This window comes from Mustelus asterias, chromosome 13, assembly GCF_964213995.1.
Source record: "Mustelus asterias chromosome 13, sMusAst1.hap1.1, whole genome shotgun sequence".
Classification (NCBI taxonomy): Eukaryota; Metazoa; Chordata; class Chondrichthyes; order Carcharhiniformes; family Triakidae; genus Mustelus; species Mustelus asterias.
The window spans coordinates 34,740,653-34,754,861 of NC_135813.1; the positions used below are offsets into that span (position 1 = coordinate 34,740,653).

The following is a 14,209-nucleotide window of genomic DNA, read 5'->3' on the forward strand; positions in this document are numbered from 1 at the left end:
GTGCAATGTTCACGCTTTGCTCACTTTTGAACAGCAATTTCAGGCAGAGGTCACGATTGGAAACAATGACTAATTTATGCACTTCTTTGCCAAGGGCAATTCTACAGCTGTTCCTGTGTGATAAGTTGGCTTAGCACGTACCTGGTAGCAGAACTAGAATTTATCAGGATCTTACATTAGCTTGGGCCTCTGCCCATGAGACAAATAAGACAATAGAACAGGCTGCTGCTGTTTAATGTAAGAATTGGAAGGGCACACTAAAGTTTCACATCCAAGCATTTTATCAAAATTAGTCTTTTTAAAAAGATTTAAAGTCCAAAATATCAGTTATTTCGTTTAGCTTTGGTCACGTGCGATTATAGTTCTTTTAAGACGGTTGAATTCTCAAACTGGACTCAGTGGTCAAGTTACTTTTTTATTAAAGGTGTGAAACCAACATGAGGTGCATAGGTTTCCTCCCACTGTTTCCTCACAATGCCAGGGACCCGGGTTCAATTCCGGCCTCAGGTGATTGTCTGTGTGGAGTTTGCATGTTGTTCCTGTGAATGCATCGGTTTCCTCCCGCACTCCAAAGATGTGCGGGTTAGGTTGATTGGCCATGCTAAATCAACCCTTAATGTCAGGGAGAATAGCAGGGTAAAAATACATGGGGTTTTGGGGATAGGGCCTGGCTGGGGTTGTTGTCAGTGTGGGGTTGATGGGCCGAATGACCTCCTTCTGCACTGTAGGGGTTCTACGATTCTAAATAGCTAATGCTCTGTGAACTGACAGCACTGCAGATTATGGACGCATGGGTCTTGAAATGTATCATCCGATTCAAGGAAAAGCAAGTGCAAGGAGCTGATCTCATATTTACATTCTACTAAGGGTATGGCACTACACCTTAAGAGTTCATGGTAATCAGCATTCAAGTGGACCACTGCACATGTCTTTAAACCAAAGGCCAGCAATTAGGTCACATAACACTCGGTGATGAATTGCAACCCAGGCTCATGAAATGAAAGCACCCGACTGACAGATGCAAGCTTCCCATATAAAAAAGAGCTCCCTAGGAATGAGTCCAAGCAGGGGAAAATGGTGCTAATGCAGCAATGAATGGCATTTTCACTCAGAATGGCTGGTGTGAGAAATAGTAATGTCACACTGGTGGAGTTGGGATTAATGCACATTGTTGGGACAATACTATACCCCTCGATCTAGCCAATGTCGCATTTCACTGGGGAATGTCTGAAGCTATTATGATGTGTAAGAAAGAAAATAATAAGGTGGTGCTGGCAATTCTCTGACCATGAAAATAAATTTTTGATTTACAATCTGTATTCAGTGTCACAAGCATAGAAGTGCTCCATAGTTGAACATTACAGCGCTAATTCACACTGACTGAATCCCTGGTTGTTTCTCCATCAATTGAACTAATAAATATTCTCATACAATGTTTTTATAACAAGCATGGCATTTTATGCTAATAATGCAACAATAATTTGAGCAGCACACACTGAATCCTGAGAGATTCAGAAACAGCGGCAGAATCTATACTGTGTACCGTAGCCTTGTGGCCTCTGTGAGGGAAGTGGAGGGTCTGGAGCAGAGAATCTGATTGCTAGAGACAGACTAGAGGCAGTTTCAATGATTATCCCTTTTAAAAAAAAATCCAAAGCAACTATTGTGCACGTTTCTCATGTTCACGCACAAAGTCTGCCATAGTTGCATGATTTCTTGGAAGTAATTATATAATCCATTAGTTTAAACTGGATACAGGAAAGAAATTTATGATGCTTAATGGAGCAAGGGGGCTGGTTGGTGGTTCTTGTTTTCTATCTGATTCCAAACTTGACTCCCTCTTCCCAAAAACTGAAACAGTCTTCGGCAGTCTGTGCAGCACGCATATTATAGCACTGTCACAACAAACCTTTGCTTCTATCTTTTTCACACTGCAAGTTTTAGGGTGGCACAGTGGTTAGCACTGCTGCCTCACAGCACCAAGGTCCCAGGTTCAATTCCAGCTGTCTGTGTGGAGTCTGCACGTTCTCCCTGTGTCTGCGTGGGGTTCCTCGAGTTCCTCCCATAGTCTAAAAGATGTGCTGGTTGGGTGCGTTGGCCATGCTAAATTCTTCCTCAGTGTACCTGAACAAGTGCCGGTGTGTGGCGACCAGGGGATTTTCACAGTAACTTCATTGTTAATGTAAGCCTACTTGTGACACTAATAAATCAACGTTAAACTTTAAAAACCTTTCCACCAAATGTCGGGAAATTAGTAGATTATAAAAGATGTAGGAAATTTTGACATTACAGAAAGGTTGAATTTGTGATGAGCATGCATTAGATCTTGGAGTCATTTGTAACGTGTTCAGAAAAAGGATTGTGCAAATGTTCCACCTGTTGTAACAATTCTGAGGAATTAAGTTCTAACACAGTCCAGTTTGAGAGTCATGTAGAGTGAAACTACTGCAGAAGTAGGTGGTGGGAAAAGAAGACACTTGCTCAGGATTTAAACAACTGTATGCTGCAATACCACCACCCACCCCACCCCCAACCCCCACCCCACCACCACCAACGCAATCACTTTAGAAAGGTAGCTCACAAAATTAATAGAACTTCTGTTTCAAGTTGTGTTTGGTTTGGTACATTTGATGTGGAGATGCTGGCATTGGACTGGGGTAAGAAGTCTCACAACACCAGCTTGAAGACCAACAGGTTTATTTGGCAGCACAACCTTTCGGAGTCTCAGGCTCCTTCGTCAGGTGAGTGAGGACTTGTGTTCACAAATCTTGCATTTGGCCATGCATTTGGCCTTTGCATTTGGTGCATTTGGCCATGCTAAACTCTCCCTCAGTGTACCCGAACAGGGGCCGGAGTGTGGCAACTAGGGGATTTTCACAGTAACTTCATTGCAGTATTAATGTAAGCCTACTTGTAACACTAATAAATCAACTTTAAAAGAAATGTGTTGAAAAGTTGTTGAAAAGGAAAAAATTACTCTGTTGACAGTCAGTCCTATTAAAGTTTAAGGCATCCTACTGGCACGTCTGATCTAGCAAGGCTGACATCTAATGCCAGCAACTATGATTAACAATTAAAACAGAACGGGGCCATGGTGAAGTTTATGCCTCGGGGGCTGTTTGTTTTGCCTCAGTGGAAGCACTCTCACCTCTGAGTCACAAAGCTGTGGTTTCACAGGAATTTTGAGCATAATCAACTCAACACTTTATATTGCAGGACAAAGGGAGTGCTGCGCTATCAGAGAGTACTGTGTTTCAGATGCAAAATTAAACCTCACACCTTTCTGTTCTCTTGATTTGGTGGTGTCATTTAAAAAAACTCCCATCACACGATTTAAATCACAAGGCACTATTTCAAGAAGGACAGGATAGTTTTTTCCTGATGCCCTGGCCTCTCAACGTTTTAAAGTTTAATTTTACTTATTGGTATCACAAGTAGGCTTACATTAACACTGCAATGATGTTACAGTGAAAATCCTTGAGTCACCACACTCCGGCACCTGTTCGGGTATACGGAGGGAGAATTTAGCATGGGCCAATAAGTCTCTTTTGGACTTGTGGGAGGAAGCCAGAGCACCCGGCGGAAACCCACGCAGACACGGGGAGAATGAGCAAACTTCGCACAGACAGTGACCCAGACCAGGAATCGAACCCGGGTCCCTGGCGCTGTGAGGCAGCAGTGCTAACCACTGTGCCACCGTGCTGCCCACATTTGTATTTTAACCAAGATTATCTGGTCAGTTATCTCACTGTAGGTCATTGCACAAATTGGATTTTACATTGTCCTATATTGCGGGGGTCGGTTTAGTTCAGTTGGCTGTATAGATGGTGAGTGATGCCAACAGCACGGGTTCAAGTTCTGTAGCAGCTGAGCTTATTCATGAAGGCCCCTCACCTGAGATGTGGGGATTCTCAGGTTGAATCACCACTGGTCGGTGATTCAGTGGTCGCCACATTTCAAGAAGTGTTGCAATTGAGTTGATGCACGCTGGATCATTCAATGATGATAGTGACGGAAGTTCCAAAGTCTTTGCAAACTCCATTTTCTGATACTTGGCAGTCAACAGAAGAAATGACACTGAAAAAGACTGATTGCAATGCCACAGCGACAAGAAGACATGGAAGGGGAGATTCCCCCTGTGCGTTCGGAAAACTTGTCAATGTGTTTGCAATGAGCAACGTAATCATTTCACCAACCTCGCGGTGCGCAGAGGAAGTCTTTGGACCCTTGTTTTTCACACTATCTTCTCTCAATTAAAAGGAAGTGTTTAACTCAACACTTTTCTGTCAGCACAATGATCCTGAAAGTACGATTCAGATAAGATCCTTTGAAATCCATCTCCATGTTTGGAGGAGGTGTTAAGTGGCTTCAGATGAACTTGGAGTAAATATTCCGAACTTGCTCACTCTCGGAGGTGTTCTGTTATCTGGTGGTGTTTAATTTTTTTTGCTGATTTCAATCTACATAGAAACATTGAAACGGCAGAATTGCACATGGCATCAAACGCGAATCCCAATTAAAACCCTCGTGAACACGTCTACGTGAGTTGCCAGGGCTAATATTTTGGAAATTATGCCGATACCACTGTAATTCACATTTCATTTTTAAGGCGGCGGGGAGGATCATATACTTTATTTTCCTTCGCCAACATCGCCACGGGCAATAGGACCTCGAATCACCGTCTCTGTCTATCCCACTTGGAAGAACACCCATTCATTCCAAGAGGGGAGACGGTACCAGGGGGAAAAAAAGAGTCATCACATTTCTCGGCGTGCGAGACACAGGAAGATTTCACAACAAGCCGCTTCTGGCTGCAAAGCCAGCGATACTCGCAGGGTCACTGCTATTTCATGACAGCAAAACGCCCACATTCTAGCAACAATCCAAAAGACATTGTGGAACACAGTGCACCAATTACTCCCTCCACCGGCCCTGTCACAACCTAAATCTTCAATCGTCTCTGGTTGTGACCATCGGCAGACCCCCGTCCCCAATCCTTTCACTGTAAAACCGACAAAAAAAACTCTGATCCAAGTGCAATTGTTGGTTCAGATTAAATGCATCATCTCTCCCTCCTCTCTCTCCCTCCTGGACAGGGAAAGCTGATCGAAGGAGAACCTTTCTTGGCTACACACACACCCTTCCCAAAAAGAGAAAGTAGTTGGAAAGGTGTTTTCAGGAAGAATTTTCCCCGTCCCTCTCCCTCTCTCTATGTCTATCTATCTATATATATATATCCTTCTTTAATCCCTCTATCCTTCTCTTTTTATCCCTCTCTAACCCTCTCACTTTCTATCTCTCTCTATCCCCTCCCTCACTCCCTCTTTCTATCCCCCTCTCTCTATCTAACGCTACCCCTCTGTCCCTCTCTTTCTATCACTCTATTTCTCTCTACCCGTCTCTGTCCCTCTTATCTATCTCTATCCCTCTCTCTTTCTACCCCTCTCTCTCTATCTATCCCTCTCTCTTTCTTTCTATCCTTCTCTCTTTCACTCTATCACTCGTTCTATCCCTCTCTCTATCTATCTTTCTGTCCCTCGCTCTCTCTATCTCTCTCTCTCTCTCTCTATCCCTCGTTCTATCCCTCTCTCTTTCTATCTATCTTTCTGTCCCCCTCTCTCTATCTCTCCCTCTCTCTTTCTATCCCTCTCTCTTTCTATCTATCTTTCTACCCCTCTCTCAGTGCTCCAGCCCCACACACACACACACACTCGCACCCCCACAGCCCGAACTTACCCAGGGTGAAGTAAGGTAGCTCGGTGTTCCCCAGGTCATCCACCACCAAGATCTCGCCGGGCAGGTCGTTGCGGACGAAGAGGAAGAGCTTGGACTCAGCCGCCAGCGCCCCGTGGAAGCTGATGTCGTTCTCCCGGAGCACGGGCAGGGTGGACACGGTCACCGTCTTCACTTTGCAGCCGCCCTCCTTGGAGATCTCGGCCGAAGCGCTGCTGGCGAGCAGGCAGCCGAGGAGCGCTCGCAAGGCGGCTCGGAGAGCCATTTGGCCGCGGCTGCTGGTGCTACACAATTTATTTTAAAAAAGGGATTATAAAAAAAACAAGAGAGGAGAGAGAGAGGGAAAATAAAAGGAGATGGGTGAACAAAAATAAAAAATTAAGCACTAAATTAAAGGCGTATTTTTTTTTAAAGCGGAGAGAGACTGGGATATCCACAATCCTCCTCCTCACACATACACACACCGCTTTTCTCCTCGACTTGTTTCCCCCTCCCTGGGTTGTGGAGCTGGTGTCCAGGAGGTGGCGCGGACACAGAGGGGGTGTGTGTGTGTGTGTCTGAGAGAGAGAGGAGGGAACCTGTGCAGTTTCAGCGATGAAACACACAAGACAAGACAACACACAGCTTAAAGGCAGAGCCTCCCTCCCACCAACACACACTCTCCTCAAAATAAACATCTTCTAGATTCATCTCAGCTCTTCCCGCTCTCCCTCTCTCTCTCTCTCCCGTGACAGCTCCCAGACTATCTCACAGCTCTCCCTTCCTTGTGGAAAACCATTCAGCTGCTGCTTGCCCTTCCTGACAGACTATCACCTCGCCAGAAGTCTCCGCCGCTCCTTCCCTCCACCCCCTTCTCACCAATTCAACTCTTCCTCAATAAAACTCCCCAACAATAAACAGGGCAAGTAATGCTGGTGATAGTGAGTCATCATTGCCATCTCAGGTATACTTATATATTTTCTTCGCTGTTTTACAAATCCCCTCCTCTAACACACACACACACATAGGGTTATGCTCAATAAGCAGTTTGGACGACTGGGAAGGTTTTAAAATGCTACCCAATTAACACAGAAGTGAAATTTGGAAAGAAGTCCCTGATCGAAACCATCACAGAGACAGTTCTTTATTGATGAGAGTCCATGCACGCTTTGTAAATGAGGTGTGTTTCATCCAGACTTCATTCCTTCATTCCCTCCCGAACAAAAATGTTAAATCTCCATATGTACTCATTTAAAAACAACCAAACGACGCTGCCCTCATTTTACAATAAAGACATGTCTATAATGTATATTGTATGTCTATTATAATGTATATCACAATGTATATAATGTATGTCACAATGTCTAATATAATGTATATCAGTGTCTATTATAATGTTTATCACAATGCATGTCATAACGTATATCACAATGTCTATCAGAATGCCTATTATAATGTATATCACAATGTATATAATGTACATCACAATGTCTATTATAATGTATATCAATGTCTATTACAATGCACATCATAATGTATATCACACTGTCTATCAGAATGTCTATTATAATGCATATCACAATGTATGTAATGTATATCACAATGTCTATTATAATGTATATCAGTGTCTATTATCATGTATATCATAACGTATATCACAATATCTATCAGAATCTCTATTATAATGTATATCACAATGTATATAACGTATATCATAATGTATATTATAATGTATATCACAATGTCTATTACAATGCATATCATAATGTATATCACACTGTCTATCAGAATGTCTATTATAATGTTTTTCAGTGTCTATTATAATGTATATCACAATGTCTATCGCAATGTATATCACAATGTCTATCATAATGTATATCACAATGCCTATTACAGTGTCCATTACAATGTATATCATAATGCCTGTTACAATGTGTGTTATAATGTATATTATAATGCACACCATGATGCATATTATAATGTATATATATATATGTACACGAGGGGAGAGGTGCGATGGAAGCTGAGGACGACAATATTCGCTGCAATGTCGCTCTCTGTGGCGGGTTGACTTCAGTCTCGAAGTGTTTAAGGTCACGGTGAGTGTGTAAACAAACAACAGCTGATATCTTCGCAGCCTGAGACTTCATCCAGAGAAATCATCGCGGGTATTTGGTGGAGGAGAGGCCGGCCAGCACTATTCTCTCGCAGAGTTTCCCCTCTGTGTGTGTGTGTGTGTGTGTGTGTGCTGTACCTTAACCAGAGAGCGTGCGGTGGAGTTAGAGACAACTGGGAATGTGTCCTGTACTATCTACACCAGGGGAGGGGAAGGGGGAAGGAAAGCTCGGGGCTGGTCACCTTGCCAAGGAAGTGTCACTGTCTATAGCCTCAATTTCTGCTTCCTGGCTTGCCTATCTGAGAGAAAGCTGGACAAAAAAAACAACTGTTGCCATGCCTCCTTTCGACAATGCCATCCGAGTAAAGCGACCTTATTGAAGCGTTTTCTCAACAAGTCCCCTTTGAGAACAAAAAAACTACCTCAGTTCTGTTTTTATTAATGAAAAGTGGAGCAGGATTCCCTGGATGACACACGTTCCAACTTGCACTGTTCTGCTCACTGATTTCCACTCCAAAATCTCTGGAGGGGGGCGGGGAGATAATTTGAACATTTCGGAGTGAGGAGAGTGGTGAATGGGCATCCCTCAAGGCAGCTGATGATGTTATGTCCAAACCAGCCCTGAACAATTATTCAGCCACACAATAAATGGGGTTAAAAAGCAAAATACTGCAGATTCTGGAATCTGAAACAAAACCAGAACATGCTGGACACTCAATGGGAAAATCGTTGCAGTCCTTTGACCTTCTCTATTATATGTTGAGAATGGGAATGGAGGGGTGTGCGTGAAAATATTCGCATCCACATGAATCATAGAATAGAATCATAGAATCCCTACAGTGCAGAAGGAGGCCATTCAGCCCATCGAGCACTAAAAATAATCCCATCTGAAACTTTGGCTGCAATCCTTAGAATATCAACTGGATGCTCTGTCAGCTACCTGGAAAATCGGGGTTGGAGGAAGATTATCCATGTATTTTTTTATTCATTCATGCAACATGGGCACCGCTGGCTGGCCAGCATTTATTTGGCAGTGGAGAGTCAACCACATTGGCTGTGGCTCTGGAGTCACATGTAGGCCAGACCATGAAGGGACGGCAGATTTCCTTCCCTGAAGGACATCAGTGAAACAAATAGGTTTTCCCAACAATGGTTTCATGGTCATCAGAAGATTCTTAATGCCAGATTTTTTTTTATTGACTTCAAATTCTACCATCTGCCAATGGTGAGATTTGAACCCGGGTCCCCAGAACATCAGCTGAGTTTCTGGATTAGTAGTCTAGCGATAATACCACTCGGACATCGCCTCCTCCAAATCGGTTTTACAGAGGGAGTTGAAGGCAGGCTCCCGGTTAAATCTTTTGAAGGCTGGCTGCCAGGCTTTTTTAACCTTGACACAAAGGCAAGGTGGATCAAGCTTGAAGGGGTGCATTGTATCCAATCCTCAAGGCCCAGGGTCAACCAAGGTTGGCAGCCTACTGTCATACGATTCCATAGCTTCAGGGACTGCCAGAGAGTTGGACCTGGCTCTATGATGGGCCGAAAGTTTCATTCTTCCAGGACTTCTCAGCAGCAAGGCTCTGATGTGGTCAGAAAGCACTTGAAAGCTTTCGGAATTCATATGCCCTACACTATCCTGCTGTCCTGAGGGTCACCCTCAAATGGTTCGTCGGGGTGTTTGCCAACCCTGCTGAGGTCTTGGCTTCTTTTAAGAATCTGTGAAAGGCTATGGGGTGAATCTTCCTATCCCACCCACCGCGAGAATCATAGCAGTGAGGGGAAGACCATGGAAAGGTCCGTTGACCTCGGGCGGGATTTTCCAACTCTGGGGCGAGTGCGGCTGTAAAATCCCGCCCTCTGATTCTTTGTTCAGGACCCCATGGATGCTACCTGCTAGAGTGCCACAAAACCCCAAAGGATAACTTGAAACATTGGTTCTTAGTGGTATATATTTGTTTGAAATAGAGTGAGGACAATGTATAACCCAATGAGGAACCAGTCCAGTTGTTATATAAACAATTAATTAATTAAGAGTATTTATTAATGCGAAAGAAAAGAAAAACACACAAGCAAGATTAACGTACACTGTGACACTGAAGTACATGGGGCAGCGCGGTGGCACAGTGGTTAATACTGCTGCCTCACAGGGACCCAGGTTCGATTCCCAGCTTGGGTCACCGCAGGTACATGTTCTCCCCATGTCTGTGTGGGTTTCCTCTGGGTGCTCTGGTTTCCTCCCACAGTCCGAAAGACATGCTAGTTAGGTGCATTGGCCATGCTAAATTCTCCCTCAGTGAACCCAAACATGCGCCACAGTGTGGCGATTCGGGGATTTTCACCGTAACTTCATTGCAGTGTTAATGTCAGCCTACTTGTGACATTAATAAATAAACTTTTTAAAAAAACTAAACACACGGTTTTACCTGAAATTACCTCGTTCCCAAAATATACCCATATTCTCTGAACTAAGATACCCCTTTTCCAAAACAACATCCAACTTTTTTAACTTTATAAGGCAAATCCAGCTCATAGTCAGATGGAACAGGCTTCCTTGGCTTTGATTGAACTGGCTGCTCTGAAGATTTTTGGCCTGTCTTGCTGTTGGATGGAAAACAAGCCTCCTCCCCCAAAGAGCGTGCCAGCAGTTATACTGTTCAGTCACTTTGATATCCCACCCTGTGGAGTCAGCTGCCTACCTCTCAAATTCCTCACCTTTAGAAATTATCCTTTTGTATACCACTGATCTCTGGTAAGCAATGTGTCTGACATGACAATTCGCACCTCAATTTCTCTAGATGCCTGCTAATCTTCTTACTGGGCAAGCCACATCTCAGTATTCCTTTACCATAAAAAATAGGAACATGAATAGGCTGTTCAGCCCCTCAAACTTGCTCCTCCATTCAATAGAATCATGGCTGATCCAACATTTCTTACATCCACTATCCTGCCTTTCCCCGTAACCTTTGACTCCCTTACTGATCAAAAATCTATCTATCTCAGTCTTACTTTTCACAAGGACTCTGCCCCATAGCTCTCTGTGGAAAGGAGTTCCAAGGACTCACAACCCTCAGAGAAGAAATTCTTCCTCATCTCAGTTTCAAATCGGTGCCCCTTTCTTCTGTGACAATGCCCTCTTGTCCGAGACTCTCCCATGATGGGAAACATCCTCTCAGCATTTATCCTGTCCATCCCCTTTGAATCGAATATGTTTCAACAAAATCACCTCTCATTCTTCTAAATTCCAATGAGTAGAGTCCCAACCTGTTCAACCTCTCCTCGTAAGAAAATCCCTCCATACCAGGGATCATCCTAGTGATCCTTTTCTGAACTGCCTCCAATGAAATAATATCTTTCCTTAAATAAGGGGATCAAAAATGCTCACAGTACTCCAGACATGACCCTCGCCAGTATGTTGTACAGTTGCAGCAAGCCTTTCCTACTCTTATACTCCAACTCCCTCAAAATAAGGGCCAATGTTCCATTAGCCTTCCTGATTACTTGCTACACCTGTGTACTAGCTTTCTGTTTTTCATTCACAAGTATCCCAAATCCCTTTGTGTTGCAGCTTTCTGCAGTTTTCCCTGATTTAAATAATACTCTGTTCTTTTCTTCCCCCGTCCAACTTCACATTTTTTCACACTCTACTCCATTTGTCAACTTCTCTGCCCACTTATTTAACCGATCAATCCCTTTGCAAACTGTTTCTATCCTTCTCACAACTTGCCTTCCCTTCTATGTTTGTGTCTGTAATAACTCAAGAGGCCTGACTGGAAAGGAACATATTTTATTTACAGATTGCAAAGTACAACCTCTACTGTAGTAAACACATACTAGTCCCTGCCTGGAACAAGTATTCTGCAGGCCCAGTCCTGGGACTGCCTTATAAAAGGCTTAGGTAATGACTTCAACCTGGGCAAGCCATTGCCTGTTACCAGGAGAACTCATACTCAACGGGCCCCACAGGGAGATCAGTGATTCCCCATGGATCTTGTGGGGGTTATCACAGTATCATCTGCAAATTTGGCCACAGTACATTCGCTTCCTTTCGCCAAGTCATTTATATTGTAAACAGTTGCAGCCCCAGCACTGATTCCTGTGGTACTGCACAGGTCGCCAACCTGAAAAAGAACCCCTTATCCTCACTTGCTGTTTCCTGCCCATTAACCATTCTCTAGCCATGCCAATATACTACCTCCAACACCATGGGCTTTTGTCTTATGACTTAATATTTTTGAGACACTTTGTTGAATGCCTTCTGGAAGTCCAAATGCAACACAACTACTGGTTCTCCTCTACCCACTCTGGTTGAGACTTCCTCAAAAACTCTAATAAATTAGCCAGACATAATTTCCCTTTCATGAAGCCACGCTGAATCTGCTTATGATTATGATTTCCAACAATAGATGTTAGGCTAATAGGCCTATAGATATCCACTTTTTGTAACCCTATTCAAAAAGGGAGGCCACATTAGCAGTTTTCCAATCCTCCTGTACTTCTCCAGAATCCAGTGATTTTTGGAAAATTACAACCAATGCATCCACCATCTCTGTAGTTACTTCTTTTAGAATCCTTGGGTGAAAGCCATCAGGGCCAGGTGACTTATCTGTCTTTAGCCCCATTACTTTGTCCAATATTACTTCTCTAGTGATGGTGATGGTACTTAATTCCTCCCCCGTATATTTTAGTATTATTGGGATGCTCAAAGTATCTTCTACCATAAAGACTGATGCAAAATATTTATTTAACTCTCTGCCATTTCCTTGTTCCCTGTAACTATCTCCCAGATTCATTTTCTAAGGGGTCTATATTCAATTTGATCTTTCTCTTCCTTTTTATATATTTAAAGAAGCTATTATTTTTAGTATTATATTCCTCACTATTTGCCCTCAGTTTATTTTCTCTCCCTTTAGTATCCTTTTAGTGCTCCTTGAATTATGAATTACCTCCTTAAATGTTTGCCACTGCTTGCTTGCTGTCTTTCCTGCTAATCTATCTGTCCAGTCTACATTAGCTAACTCTATCCTCATTTTATTACAATTCCCTTTATGTAAGTTAAACACAGTTGTCTGTTAAGAATCTGTGAATTAATCCAGAGACCCAAGTTTCTCACTCTCAATCTGAATATTAAATTCTATCACATTATGATCACTAATTCCCAGGGGATCTTTTACTCTGAGGTCATTTAATAAACATGCCTCATTACCCATGAGCAGATTCAAGATAGCCTGTTCAATGATTGGCTCCATGACATATTGCTCTTGGAAACCATCCCTAATAAACTCTATGAATTTGTTGTAATAGCTACCCTTTCCAACTTGATTAACCCAATCAACGTGCAGATTAAAGTCACCCATAATTATTGTTCTATTCTTTATGCATGTTCCTTTATTTGTTGATTTACATGTTTTCATTGGGTGTGGCTACTGTTTGTGTGTCTATATACTACCCCTACGAATGTCTTCTTTCCCTTGTTATTTTTTACCTCCAACCAAATGGACTCTACATCATCTGAACCTAGATCATCTCTCACAACTTTCCTCATTTCATCTCTCATTAACTGTACTACCCCACCACCGTTTCCTTCCCTCCTGTCATTCCTAAAGGTCAAATATCCCTGAATATTAAGTTCCCAGTTTTGATCTCCATGTCTCTGTAATGGCTCTAAGGTCTCCTCTGTAAGTCTGTTAATCTTGATACTTGTCTGTTATCTCAAGTTCATTGTTAATCTCATTAACTTCCAAATTCTGAACAGACCTTTTCACCAGATATTCTTTATTTCAGTTGTGATTAAAATGAGTCACACCATTGCAGGGAGGTTGGTAAGTGGTTTAATATTAAGATAGCGTGTAGGGCCATGCGAGTCCGCACAGTGGGTGAGGAAAAGCACCCTAGAACATATGCGCTTGTGTATATTATGTATTTCAGTTATTTTGGGGTTATAGAGTCTTTGCTTAACTCCTGTTATGGTACAGACAGGCTATATATCCTTGGAAGAAATGTTGTATCATCAGGGCCTCGAGTTGTGCGAATATCCATGGTGATTTAACCTCCATATTACCTGTGCTAATATCCTGTATATGTTTGTGGTTGAATAAGTAATAGCAGTAGCTACTTTAAAGATTTGCTCCTGGAATTTGGGGGGAGTTCATCACCATTTTAAAAGGACGATCTTGTATTTTCATATACAGACGTGAGTATTAGGTTGATTGGCTATGCTAAATTGTTCCATAATGTCAGGGGGATTAGCAATGTAAATACGTAGGTTATGGGGATAGGTCTGGGTGGGATTGTAGTTGGTGCAGACTCGATGGGCCAAATGGCCTCCTTCTGCACTGTAGGGATTCTATGATTCTATAAGAAAGAAATTGTTGACCTGGCTTT

At 42.8% G+C, this 14,209-nt stretch overlaps 1 protein-coding gene across 3 annotated transcripts in view; it reads right to left on the reverse strand.

The window, feature by feature from the left end:
* astn2 (astrotactin 2) overlaps positions 1 to 6,236 on the reverse strand; it is a 1,763,595-nt gene extending 1,757,359 nt beyond the window's left edge. For 2 of the 3 annotated variants that reach the window (XM_078226658.1, XM_078226656.1), the window contains exon 1: positions 5,737 to 6,210. In XM_078226658.1, coding sequence (XP_078082784.1) covers positions 5,737 to 5,998 — 262 coding nt within the window. In that variant the 5' untranslated portion in view covers positions 5,999 to 6,210. Of the gene's footprint in view, positions 1 to 5,736 lie in introns of all 3 variants that reach the window. The other variant, XM_078226657.1, reaches the window with a different exon arrangement.
* Positions 6,237 to 14,209: the final 7,973 nt, after the last annotated feature.